The sequence below is a fragment of the Glycine max genome, chromosome 9 (genome assembly GCF_000004515.6).
Source record: "Glycine max cultivar Williams 82 chromosome 9, Glycine_max_v4.0, whole genome shotgun sequence".
Classification (NCBI taxonomy): Eukaryota; Viridiplantae; Streptophyta; class Magnoliopsida; order Fabales; family Fabaceae; genus Glycine; species Glycine max.
This window is the reverse complement of record NC_038245.2, coordinates 6310099-6322277: the sequence shown is the minus strand read 5'-3', so window position 1 is coordinate 6322277 and position 12179 is coordinate 6310099. Positions and strand designations below refer to the sequence as shown.

Genomic DNA, 12179 nt, shown 5'->3' with positions numbered 1-12179 from the left:
CACCCATTTCAAGTCGATTTGATGATGTCAAAATTAAATCATTTGCACATCCAATCCAATTGTAAAACAGAACCATCTACGAGCTCATGTTTCAGACAAACCAACATGTGAAAATTTGCTAATAATGTTGATTTAACTAAAACACATATAACAACAAATAGGATGTGACATAATTGGTAGATAATCTTCTCTGTTAAGCATATGGTTAATGGACACGTTTCGTGCATATGAAAAAACTTTATTAGAAGAGGTCAACCTCTTAAATAATTCTCAGTATCTCAAGAAATTAATTTCTGACTTTCTACCGAATAATACTTAAATTCTCTAAAAAAAAACATATATGACAATTTCAAATATGAATATCTCATAAAATATATAAATGGACAGTAAAATTATCAACAATTTGGATTAATTTGGAGAGGGAAATTTTTGTATAACATAATAAAGTCTAGTAATATAATGTCTTATCCAAACTCAAGCACATTGTAACATTGTTGATTGTCGACTTCTCGACGGCTTACACACTACGATACTTCCTACGGTAATACTTTACTTAATTCCTTGTGGGTCAAAACTCTCCGGTGATCAAAATCTTTCGTAGGTAACATTTTTTGAAACATCAACAACCAATTTTGACACCGCTCGACTGATCTCAGGATCAATGATTGTCCCTACAAATTAACATGATATTTTTCGGTGTACTTTATACTTGCATGCTTTCCAAAAAATTAGTCAGAAGATCACTCATCACATAACTACTTCAAGTCAAGCACGTTTAACTATAGAGTTCTTAAGTAATAAATTACCAAAAAAAATAAATACATCTTATTGATATAAGTAATATATATTAATTTTTTTAAGTCATTCTCAATTATATTTTTTCATATCTACACAATCTTTGAATTCCTATCATTCCAATGCGATTCATCCACAGTTTTACAAACATAGCACGCTAAGGATAAAAGTAACTTCCCACTTAACATTTTGGGAAGTAAAAAGAAAAAACCGCGTGTTTCCTACCGTTTTCATCCGAGGTAATAATCAACAAATGAAGTCTAGCAAGACATGAGAGAAGCTAATTTCATTCACAAGATCTATTAGGATTTAAGAGCAAATACCATGGTCTTAACTAGGGGTGGGCAAAATAGATAGCACGCTCAAGAATTTCACAGGGTAGAAACATTTCAAGAACCTTGAATATTCCTAAATACCGCAGTAATCTCCGGTTCACATCTTGGAAACTTTAGTCTTATCCAAATTTTTATAGATTTTTGCTGGTGTTTGATAGTTTTGAACAATGTGGTCGACATGACACTTTAAACATCTGGAAAATCAATAATAACTCACAGGAAAAGGTTACAAAATTTAGGGTTCCCGCCAGAAGACAAGAGCCAGTGTAAACCTGAGCTATAAAGCAAGAACAAATCAACAAACCCTGATTTAGCTCAGGTTCTTTCAGCTTACCCGCTTGATCAGTATGAACACGAGGGTTAAACAACACAAGCCCAGATTTCTGAGTTCATATCAACATCCCTTCACAACTCACCTTAGTAACACATGCAACTATTGTAGTGTCCGGCATCTAAAATTTGTATTTACAACATGAAAAGGTGAGGAATTAATAATGTGCCTTCTCATCATTTTCTAATTGCAAACCCTCAATGCCCTTGACTGCAGTTTCATAGCTCTTGACATGAGAAGCATTTCTTACAGATGATGTTTTGGGCGCTGTTCCAGGGTTAGTTTCAGTAGTACGAGTACGAAGATCCAAATCAGAACCAACAAATGCATCACGACTACTAGAAACAGCAGCTCGTCTTGATCCACTTGACTGGCCCAAGACATTGGGCCTCGATAACTGCATGATTTGACACACGTTAGACTCATAATGAGGAGTTAAGAATGATCTGATTTTTAAAAAGAACCCCAAAGAAACCGTGCAATCCAAACAACTTACCATGGCTTCCTTATTAAGGGCAGCATCCGTGGTGACTGGATTTTTCTGCTTTGAAATGTTTACAGAGTTTGGGATGGGCCCTGTCATTCTTCGCCTTGTGGAATCCCCTGAAACCAGACCAGGAGGTCGCCCTTCTTCCTCTCCTGTAAGGGGTAAAAAATTGGCGACAGAAAGCTCAAGATATGTTAACAAGTTGCTGAAAAATAAAGACAACATTAGAGCAACAACAACCAATGTGAGGCAGCAAAAAGTAATTATTTTTACAGAAAGAATTAAATAAAATTGGTTTCTGTAGAGGGAGACCAAAAAGGACGTTGGAGGAAATCATCAAGTGAGATCTCAAACTTGATAACATTTCTGAAACTTTGGTTTCTAACTATGCCAAATGACGTCATGTGATCCATGTAGCAGGCCTCACCTAGCGGGACAAGGCTTTATTGTTGTAATGAATTAAATAAAATTAGATTTGAAATTTTAAATTTTAAAAATGATAGAAAAGGTTAGATCACACCAAGAACAGCAAGCTAGACAGCATGGATTAGACTTGAATATACTAAAGAAAGCAAAAACTTCAATATAACACTGCCAAATTTCAATGCCATGAAGAAATATACAGACAATAAAGAAATTACCTGTCTGTCTATCAGCATTAGTCACAGCTGGTGGCAATGCTGAACTAGTTCCAACATTAGGACCCTAAAATACAAGCATCTTGCCATCTCAGAATTCTATCCATGGCTGAAGTGAAAGATCCCAAAGGAAAAAGTAATCAAGAGTAAAGAAAACTGCTTACAATGGCACGTGCTGGAGGAGCAGCTAGCTGTGATTGCTGATACTTCAAGATTGTCCAATCAAACACATAATCAAACTGGAATCCTGTCCACATGTCAATTTATTGATAAAATACACATGATCTTTCATAAATTGAAAAGCAAATCATAAAAGAGTATATACACAATAAACTCAAGGCCAGAGACAAAAGTGATGCACTCTATGCGAGATTAGTTTCACACCTTCACGAATAAACAGGTCACGAAATATTCTTTTGAGGTAAGCATAATCTGGCCTATCATCAAACCTTAATGAGCGGCAGTAATGGAAGTATGATGCAAATTCTGTTGGATAACCTCGACACAAGGCCTGGAATAATCAACAAGTTATCAGTATAATTCAAGAAATAGTGCAAAATATGGATTCAAGGAGGCCAATAATAACAGTACCCACCTCAATTGAGGTAGAAACCTTTTTTTCACTAATTCTCTCATACTTTTGTTTCTTTGTTCCTGCTTTAAGTCCTTGCCAAGGGAGACTACGTATAAAATGAATATCAGATCAAAGGCACTCAGCACGGTACTTGATGATAACAATGCAAGGTAGACAGCAATAATCACCTTCCTCTCAAGAAATACATCAAGACATAACCAAGAGACTCCAAATCATCTCTCCGACTTTGCTCTGTGCATTGATCATAAAAAGGACCAAGCAATGTGTATCTGTTAGATGACATAACTTTGCTTTTTGCCACACATTAATCAATGCCAGGTAAGAATCATACAGCCATACATACCAATGCCAAGGTGGGTATTCATACTCGCATATCTAGCAGTCCCAGTTAAATTCTTATTTTCCCTGCAGTTTAATGATCAAATAGAATATATGTCACACTTACAAATTAAAGTAATATTAAAACAGCACTAGCCAAGTCTGGGGCAGGCTACATAGACCATAAAATGAGGCAGACATATGAATGCGACATCACGAACAAGAATAATAACCTTATCCTATAAATCACAAAACTAGGATGATATGGCAATGCAAAAAAGCATTCTACACATAATCAAATTTAATATCTCACCACCTACTAATCAGGTGAATACATTTCTTCTGAATAGAAAACTAAACAATGGCATCGGTGCAAAATTAAAACTTGTCTGCAAATTATAAATAATGCAGGAAGAAGGGCATATCATATATATATAAACCAAGCTTTGGAACTTGACAGATTCTGCATCAAAAGGAAGAAGGATAAATTTATAGGCATAGTGGATAACCTAGCACAACATAGCTGATTTTAGGATGTCTTGTTACAATAATCAAAGCATCTTCCTACTAAGTGAGGTGCGCTATATGGATCAAATGATGTTGTGTTTTATCCACAACCAATTCTTCAAAATTCATAGAGAACATTTGATTCTAGATCTTTTATAGAAGTTTCACCAAAAGTCTTTCTTGGTCTACCTCAACCACTTATTATTGGGCCAACCTCCAAATGATCAACTTATTAGGGCTTCTAATTTTATTGGTCTTCTTATCACATGTCCAGACCATCTTAGGCAGCAATTCTACCATTTTTTTTTCAGTAAATGCCACTCCAGTTTTCCCTTTAATTGAGAAATTATTAGGTGGTCCAAGACCACCACGCCATCCATGGTCCCGACCAATAATCATGTGACACGTAGATAACTTAATATTTTAAATTGATTAAGATCCCTTAAATTAATGGATAACACAATTTGCTAGCGCATACATATAATTATGCTCTGACGAAATCATATGAAAACACCCTCCCTTAATGAAGATGACGATGAACAGTAATATAGCATTGACAACATGTAACAACATGAGAAGTAACAAGAACAACCACCCTAAACATGAAAAGTTACAATTACAACTTCAAAAGTCATATCAATTCAATTAGGTAACAAGGTCCAACAAAAGGGATAACCTAGATTAGTATCTGAATCATTGTACCTGTAAGGAATGTGTTGATGGGTTGAACTATCTCTATATTTCTTCGCCAGACCAAAATCAATACAGTAAACCTACATGTAGATTCAAATGGATAAATACATGATACATTAACATACAATACATCAAAGGCTTACAAGTAAACAGGGTCAGCCACCTGGTTTGCCCGCCTTCGCAAGCCCATGAGAAAATTATCTGGTTTGATATCCCGATGTAAAAACGATTTAGAATGAACAAACTCAACACGGTTGATCTGACCAAAAAACAAAATACAAGTAGTTACTATTAGTTTATTAGTTAGCCAAGTAGTTATTTCTAATCAGTTGCATAAACAAGACCTAGAGGACCTATACGAGTAATTAATTAATAGTATCATTTGAATGAAATAGTTCATAGGAATTTTCTCTCCTTCACTCAAAAGATGAGGAAGACCTACCATTTGATCAGCAAGCATGAGAACTGTCTTTAGTGAGAGCTTTCTACTGCAGAAGTTAAATAGATCTTCAAGACTAGGTCCAAGTAGATCCATTACTAGAACATTGTAATCCCCCTCCACTCCAAACCATCTAACATCTGGAATTCCAGCTGCCAATACCAGATTTGTGTTAGAATCATTTATAAATTATAAATAATATCAATTACTAAAAGCAGGGCCTGTTGCAAAAAGTGCAAATAAAAGAAAGACAAAAAAAATTAATATGAGAAGAGGCATTACTTCCTCCCTGGAGAACTCTGTACAACTTGGACTCATATAGCAACTGAGGATGTTTTGTCTTGACATTTTCCTAATATAAACAAGCAGAAAACAGCAAAGAACAGGAACAAGAGAAGGAGAAAAAAGAATAAGAAAATCAGCTTTGGAACACAAAGACATCCAGAATCTAGTAATTATCTAAGAAAAACAAAGTTCAAAATGACCAAACAATATACGCTCATTCTAGACAAAGTAGATGCTACAAAACTAACAATTGAGGGAAAAAATATAACAACTTCCTACATAAGAAAAAAAAAGCAAGATAAAGAAGGCTTAATTTGTACATAATTATGATTATGATTATGGTCTTCAACATTGAGCAAAAGAGACATTTATAAACCTCTTTAGAATTTAGTCTCTGCTAAAAGAAAATTATTTCTTGATGACCGTTGGATACAAAATTTCCTTGCAGTTAACAGCAGTACCTAAGGAATGTTTCAAACTGTAACCAACCCCCCTATCCCAAATCTTTGGACCATCAAATCTATTCTATCAAATTGAACTATTTCATTGATCTTGCAAAAGTAAGCTAGAAAGATCAAGTAATATGCATTTTGCTATCGTGAAGCAGTTACATCATCACATTCATAATCATTTTACGGATAACTAAGGAAACAATTCACTATGGAATGAATAAAATCTGTCAGAGTAGAGTCATGCATGTCATAGAAGGTACTGAGCAATGCTGGGCATGAAAATCCCATCATATTTAAAAGAAGTAATAATAATAATTAAAATGATCTACAATCTGAACCAGTCAATAATTAAAAAATAAATCCATTTTTTATTCGAAAAAATAACTTTATGCATAAAGACACGTGCTTATGAGTTTTGACAGTCATCAACATGTTAGGAACAGTGCACCAGTTAAAGCATCTTCATTCCTATTCCTATAAAATTTACACTAGTCCACCTAAAAAAGAACTGAACTTAAGATTCCAACCAGCTCTGAAATGTTACAACGTTTCCAATCTTCTGCATAACAGCAAAATTCTCGCTCACACACCATAAAGATTGATGACTAAACAGTGAAAAATGTCTCTCATTAGAACCCTTTATGCGTCCACCTTGTCCCCTCCCACAAAAAAGTAAACAACAATAAGCTAAGTGAATGAAGACACATCACAGACACCCACAATAGAAGCACACGACACAAACCCCAATCAATGACATTAAGAACACCAGGGCAAAATCCAACATGAACCCAATTTTAACAACCCCTTGCAGAAACTGACTTCACATGAGAATGTTTCATATAACTCGTGGCTACAAAAAGTGACAACTTGTTCTCTCATTCAGACTTTATAAATAACAAAAGCATTCTAATTCTAATTCTAATTTCTAATATAATACAAAACCCAATTGGTTAAAAGCACTTACAAGCTTAATTGCAACCTCTTCATTGGTTTGATTATTAGTACCTGCACAATAAATAAATAAACGTTAATCACCATCACCATCATCCTCAACAACAACAACACATAGAAATTACAAAAAAACCGTTGAGAAATCAAAAGAATAATAATTATAACAACAGAAGGAAAACAAATCAACCTAAATAGATCTCTCCAAACGATCCGCTACCGATCTTACGGCCAAGCCGAAACTTATTCCCAATACGAGGTTCCATTAAAAAAAACAAAATTAGAAAAAAAAAAAAGAGAATTATTTTTTTGAAACCCTAAGCTAATCCCAACGCCGAATTCCGACCATTTAATGCCAAAATTTCAACAAACCAAGAAGAAGCTGCGTTCATATCGATCGGATTCAAAAAACACAAAAAAAAAAAAAAGGAAAAGGAAAATGCAGCTCCGATGGAACAAAATAAATAAATAAAGAATATAAAAAGGAGGATGAATTATTTTAGGCAACGATGGTTAGAGAGAAAATGGAGATGTTGTTGTGGTATTTCTCTCTCATGATTGTGATTATGATTATCAGATTATGGTTTGGATTTGATGAAGTGGAAGCAGGAATATTCTTGTAACCGTCGGTTATTTTGGTGTGTTGAAGGATACAAGTACGACCGGACACACCGCGAAGCTTTCGCCGAGTTGTCACTCTTCACTCGGCTCCACATCACGTGACTTTCATCTAACATGTCATGAGAGTATCGTAACCCACAAACTCATCTGCGTTTCTCTTTTATTTTTTTAAAATTATTTTATATTTTTCTATAATATTTTTTTTTATTTTAAACAATTCAATTAAATTTTTATTTCAATCAAGTAACTCATAATTTTTTAAAAATAAATCTCACAAGAAATCTATTTTTTATATTTTATTATTCATATGTTTTTTAAGTTAATATATTTAAATGATAATTATTAAATAATAAATAAATATATAATCCATTTTAATTAAATAAAATTTAAGTTTCAAAAATTAAAATACATAATGCCAATTAAAATTAATAATAACGACTTTTAAAATACATAAACAAACATAAATAACTTATCATTAAAATAGAGTTCAATTTTCGGTATTCTTGCATCCAAAACGCTCTCATATATATTCTACTAAGTATGCTTGAAAATGACAATGTATCTTCTTTTGAAAAGTATGTGTTTTTCTTTCTAAATATCCTCTAAAAGTTTCATGATGTCCATTAAAAACTTCAAATGTTGAGACATCATTACTTGGACCATTGTATGAACAATCAAAATTGACATCATTTTCTTCTTGTTCATCTTTGACAATCATATTATGCATGTATCCATTATTTGTTTCAATGTATATGTGCTCCAAAATCGTGTCGGGTCACATATAATTCCAAATCATGATTGTACTCCAAAAGATCTTTTGATATTTTCCTTGTTACTTCTTGATGTTGGGCAAACAATTTTCTTTTTTCTCCTAATGGCTTTGGGATGGTTTTTACAAATGTAGCTCATTCTAGATAAATCTCATTTTCCAAATAGTACCCAATGTTATATGTGGTTTTATTTATTGTAAATTACACCTGAGGAGCTTGTCCTTGAAAAATTTCATTAAAGACGCCAGATTGGTTAAGGGCATTGATGTTGTTATTTGAATCAACACCACCAAAGTATGCATGCCAAATTCACAAGTCATAGGACACCACTGCTTCTAGCATAATAGTTGTTTTGCTGTGATTTACTCTTTGATATTGACCTTTCCATGCTATAGGACAATATTTATATTCCCACTACATACAATCAATGCTACCTAACATACCGAGAAAGTTATATGCATCTCCAATTTTCAAAAGACATTCAATGTCATTGTTGTTGGGCCTTCTTAGATACTCGATCCCAAATACCTCATTCACTCCTTAGACAAACTTCTACAAGCATTCCATTACAGTGGCTTCACCAATGCGCACATACTCATCCACGCTATCTATTGGTGATTCATAAGCCAACATGCGAATTGCAGCAATGCATTTTTGCAACAGAGAAAGACTCATTCTTCTAGTTGCATCATTTTGCAATTAGAAATACTCGTCTTTCTTCCTAACTCCTTCGACAATGTGTAGTAACACATGCCTTCGCATTTGGAATCTTCATTGGAATTGATTATCAATGTATACTGAACTTGCGGAGAAGTAATCATTAAATAAGAAAATATGACCTTCTTCACAATTTCTTGGTATGAGTTCTTTTTCGAGCACGTTGCTTAGAGTTGCTATGTTCTTCTTCCACGCGTTTATCAATTAATTTTTTAATATGCTTATGTTGGTATAAAATGACACTCAACTCATATTCAATAAATTTCCAATCGAGCTCACTATCAAAATGCGAATAGTAAGGATCCATTTGACAAAAAAGGGCAAGAAATAGTAAACAAATACAATTGAAGAAAAGAGACACTAGGGAAACAAAGTGGTGTAATACAAAATGGTAGCATTAAAACAATATATAAGGATCAACAACTAATGTTATGTAATGATTATTTTGACTCCGACAACTACTTTGACTCCCAACGCCTAGTTTAATCCATGTTTTTTCTTAATTATTTAGCACAAATGATTGTGATATTAAAGTTGTGTCTCTATCATCCCAGTTGTATCCTTCATGAGGGTAGCAAACTCCTTTAAAAGTAACTTTCTATGTCAATTTCGGACTTCAGTCTCCTTAATACCTATATGATCATTTGATTGTAAATACCTGACTCAATGACTCTTGCATTGCCTTAATCTCTACAAGGTCAAAATTTATTTCTTTAGATTTTGCTTTAACTTTCCTTTTTTCCATTTTTGTTCCCATCGTACGCTGTAAAGACGGTGTTGGGTCAAATTTCTGAATTTGTTGTTATGTCTGATTGAGATGATGACGTGTATGCCCTTAAAGCCGATTTCTTTGTTCTTTTTGAAGAACCTTCACCGTACACTGCAAGCCATTTAGCTTGGTTCCTCGCTTCACGACATGCATACTCATATTTGAATGCTTCTCCTTGATCTCGAATAAAAATGGCTAAGGCATCATTGATGACATCATCCTCAGAGCTCTCACTTTTCTTCATTCAAACAGCTTGTACATAACACCCATAGAACTTTTGAACATCACCATTCATCTTTGTCTAATGAGATTTTAGTGCACCTACTCTATTTTGTCCTTCGTTAACAAGATTTTCATCATAATATTTTTTGATCCTTAACCAAAAGCCATCCCTTTTGATCAACCCCAACAATTGGGTCCTTTGAAACATTCAACCATGCATTCATAAGTAGTTTATCTTCATCCATGCTAAACCTTTGTTTAGAATCTACACAACCACTCAAGCTTATATCTTCATTGATTGGAACATTTTGCAAGTTAACTTGGGAGCAAAACGAAGGGACTTGAGACTCCGCTACAAATCCAACTAGTGTTTGCACTTGTTGATCTAAACAATCTCCACCATTGCTCATCATTGAAACACCACCAAACATGACGGACTAGGTGCTAAGAATGAAAAATTCATTCTACTTTGGCCTAACATTACATATGGATGACCCATATATGACATGTTTGGTGGAAAGTAATTAGGGAATGGAAATTGGGAAAAATTTCTCATGTTTGGGTTATTTGGAGAATAAAGAGGATTTTGAACATTTTGACCATTTGGCGTATCACAATTAGGCATCCAATTGAAGTAAAAATGGGATTGTTGGGATTATTGGGATCCATTTATGTGTAAAGAGAAAGAAATACAAATAATAAATTTAAGAGAGTAAATAGATGAAATGAGATCAAAGAATTGAGACAATTTTTACCAAAACGCATTATTTATACACCACAAAATTGTATTGAATAACGTTAAAAAAATTGATCGTTAAAAAAATATTGTATAACAATTGATTCAGTATAAAATTATCTGTTATAGCAATGTTAATTTGGATTACATCCATCTCAATGGTAATATAAATCAATGTTGTTCGCTAGTAAAAAAAAGAACTTCAACGGCTAAATAAAATACAAGTTTAATGAATAAGTAAAATAAATTAACATTATATTCATACAACAACCCAATTGATCCCACAAGATCATTAAAAATTATGTGTTGCAATTGAAACACATTCCATAAGTGGGACCCACAATGGCATGTCTCCAAACGGTGTAATTTTTTCATTTGGGTTTCTCTTAGTGTAGGCATGTGTAGAGCACTGCCCGTTGGAGTTGCTTTGAGTTATTGTTCGTGATGCGTCAACAAGTGTACCAATTCGCTCAAGTAGTAAATAAAACGGTAAGAACCGAGTATCGTATCCACAGGGAACTTGTTTCACTCAGAAAATTGTATATTCAGTGAGCAAACATTTGTTTGTATAAACTGAAAGCAAGTGAATAACAAATTGGGTTTTTGTATGAAAATCTAGTTAACTATAAACTAAATATCTATGGTTTGAGAAGTAAAAGCAGTCAAGTGAGAAAGCGTTGGGTTGTTCTACTGAATCTACCTTGCTGTTGCTATATATTTTTCTCTATTTAATGTTATCTTAGTGTTCTTATGCTGAGAAATTACCCAAACCAAGATCCCTCGAGTGAATGGGCCTAACTCTCTTTAAATCTCGTCCTTGATCCCTCAACAAACTTAGCCTAAAAGAGTTGTTTTAAGTTTACAGCATAATATGGACTAGATCGTTGCACTCAATTCCTAGACATACAGTTTTCTAGCTTGCTCTATCAAGTTCTAAGGCTTTAAAGCATTTCCCAGTACTAAAAATCCTAACTATACATACAAATGGGTGATCAAGCCACAATCATGCAAAAATAAGCATAGATAAAAGCAATGAACACATAAAAACAACATTAAATAAATAGTAAGAGAATTTTACATCAAAAGTTCAGCAGAACTCCTCAACCAAGAGGTTTAGTCTTCCATTACAAGTAATGAGCTTTCGATACAAAGGTTAGATTTTGAGGGAAGAAAATGGCTAAGGAGGGTTGAGGATGTCTCCTTCAACCTTTAGAACCCTAATCTCACTCCTCTAACCTAGACTTTCTTGGTGGCTTCATTTTTGTCACTCTAGCTTTTCCTTTGGCTCTGTTTTTCGACTCCTCCCTTTAGTTTTCGCCAACTTCAATATTTTAAAGGCTTCTTGACGTTTCAGATTCTGAAGGCTTGCTTAGCAAGATTGGCTCGCTAAGCGAGAGTAAGTGAATTTTGCCTTAGCGAGCTGGACACGTTGAGGGCGAGAAGAGATAAACGACTCGCTGGGCGAGCTTGCGGCGTACTGGGCGAGCACATCTCTGACTAATCTTCTTCTAAGATTTCCCA

The 12179-nt window shown here is 34.1% G+C and overlaps 2 protein-coding genes across 3 annotated transcripts; both read right to left on the bottom strand.

The window, feature by feature from the left end:
- Positions 1–1315: 1315 nt before the first annotated feature.
- On the bottom strand, positions 1316–7567 carry LOC100786777 (casein kinase 1-like protein 1). 2 transcript variants are annotated; one of them, XM_003533719.5, is made up of 14 exons: positions 7014–7555; positions 6840–6880; positions 5421–5490; positions 5142–5290; positions 4863–4958; positions 4709–4779; positions 3525–3586; positions 3349–3412; positions 3182–3266; positions 2971–3097; positions 2751–2833; positions 2590–2653; positions 1958–2100; positions 1316–1858 (listed from the first exon to the last, which is right to left on the bottom strand). In XM_003533719.5, exons 1-14 carry the CDS (start codon positions 7087–7089, stop codon positions 1619–1621), a joined length of 1371 nt encoding a protein of 456 aa, XP_003533767.1. In that variant the 5' UTR covers positions 7090–7555; the 3' UTR covers positions 1316–1618. The 2 variants fall into 2 exon arrangements, 1 of the variants encoding a protein (XP_003533767.1); XR_005886516.1 differs by lacking the exon at positions 1316–1858 and having other exon boundaries at positions 2047–2100; positions 2590–2668; positions 7014–7567.
- Positions 7568–9713: 2146 nt separating this feature from the next.
- Positions 9714–10353, bottom strand: LOC102661608 (glutathione S-transferase T3-like). The gene is made up of 2 exons (XM_006587960.1): positions 10081–10353; positions 9714–9938 (listed from the first exon to the last, which is right to left on the bottom strand). The coding sequence occupies exons 1-2, from the start codon at positions 10351–10353 to the stop codon at positions 9714–9716; spliced, it is 498 nt and encodes a 165-aa protein (XP_006588023.1).
- Positions 10354–12179: the final 1826 nt, after the last annotated feature.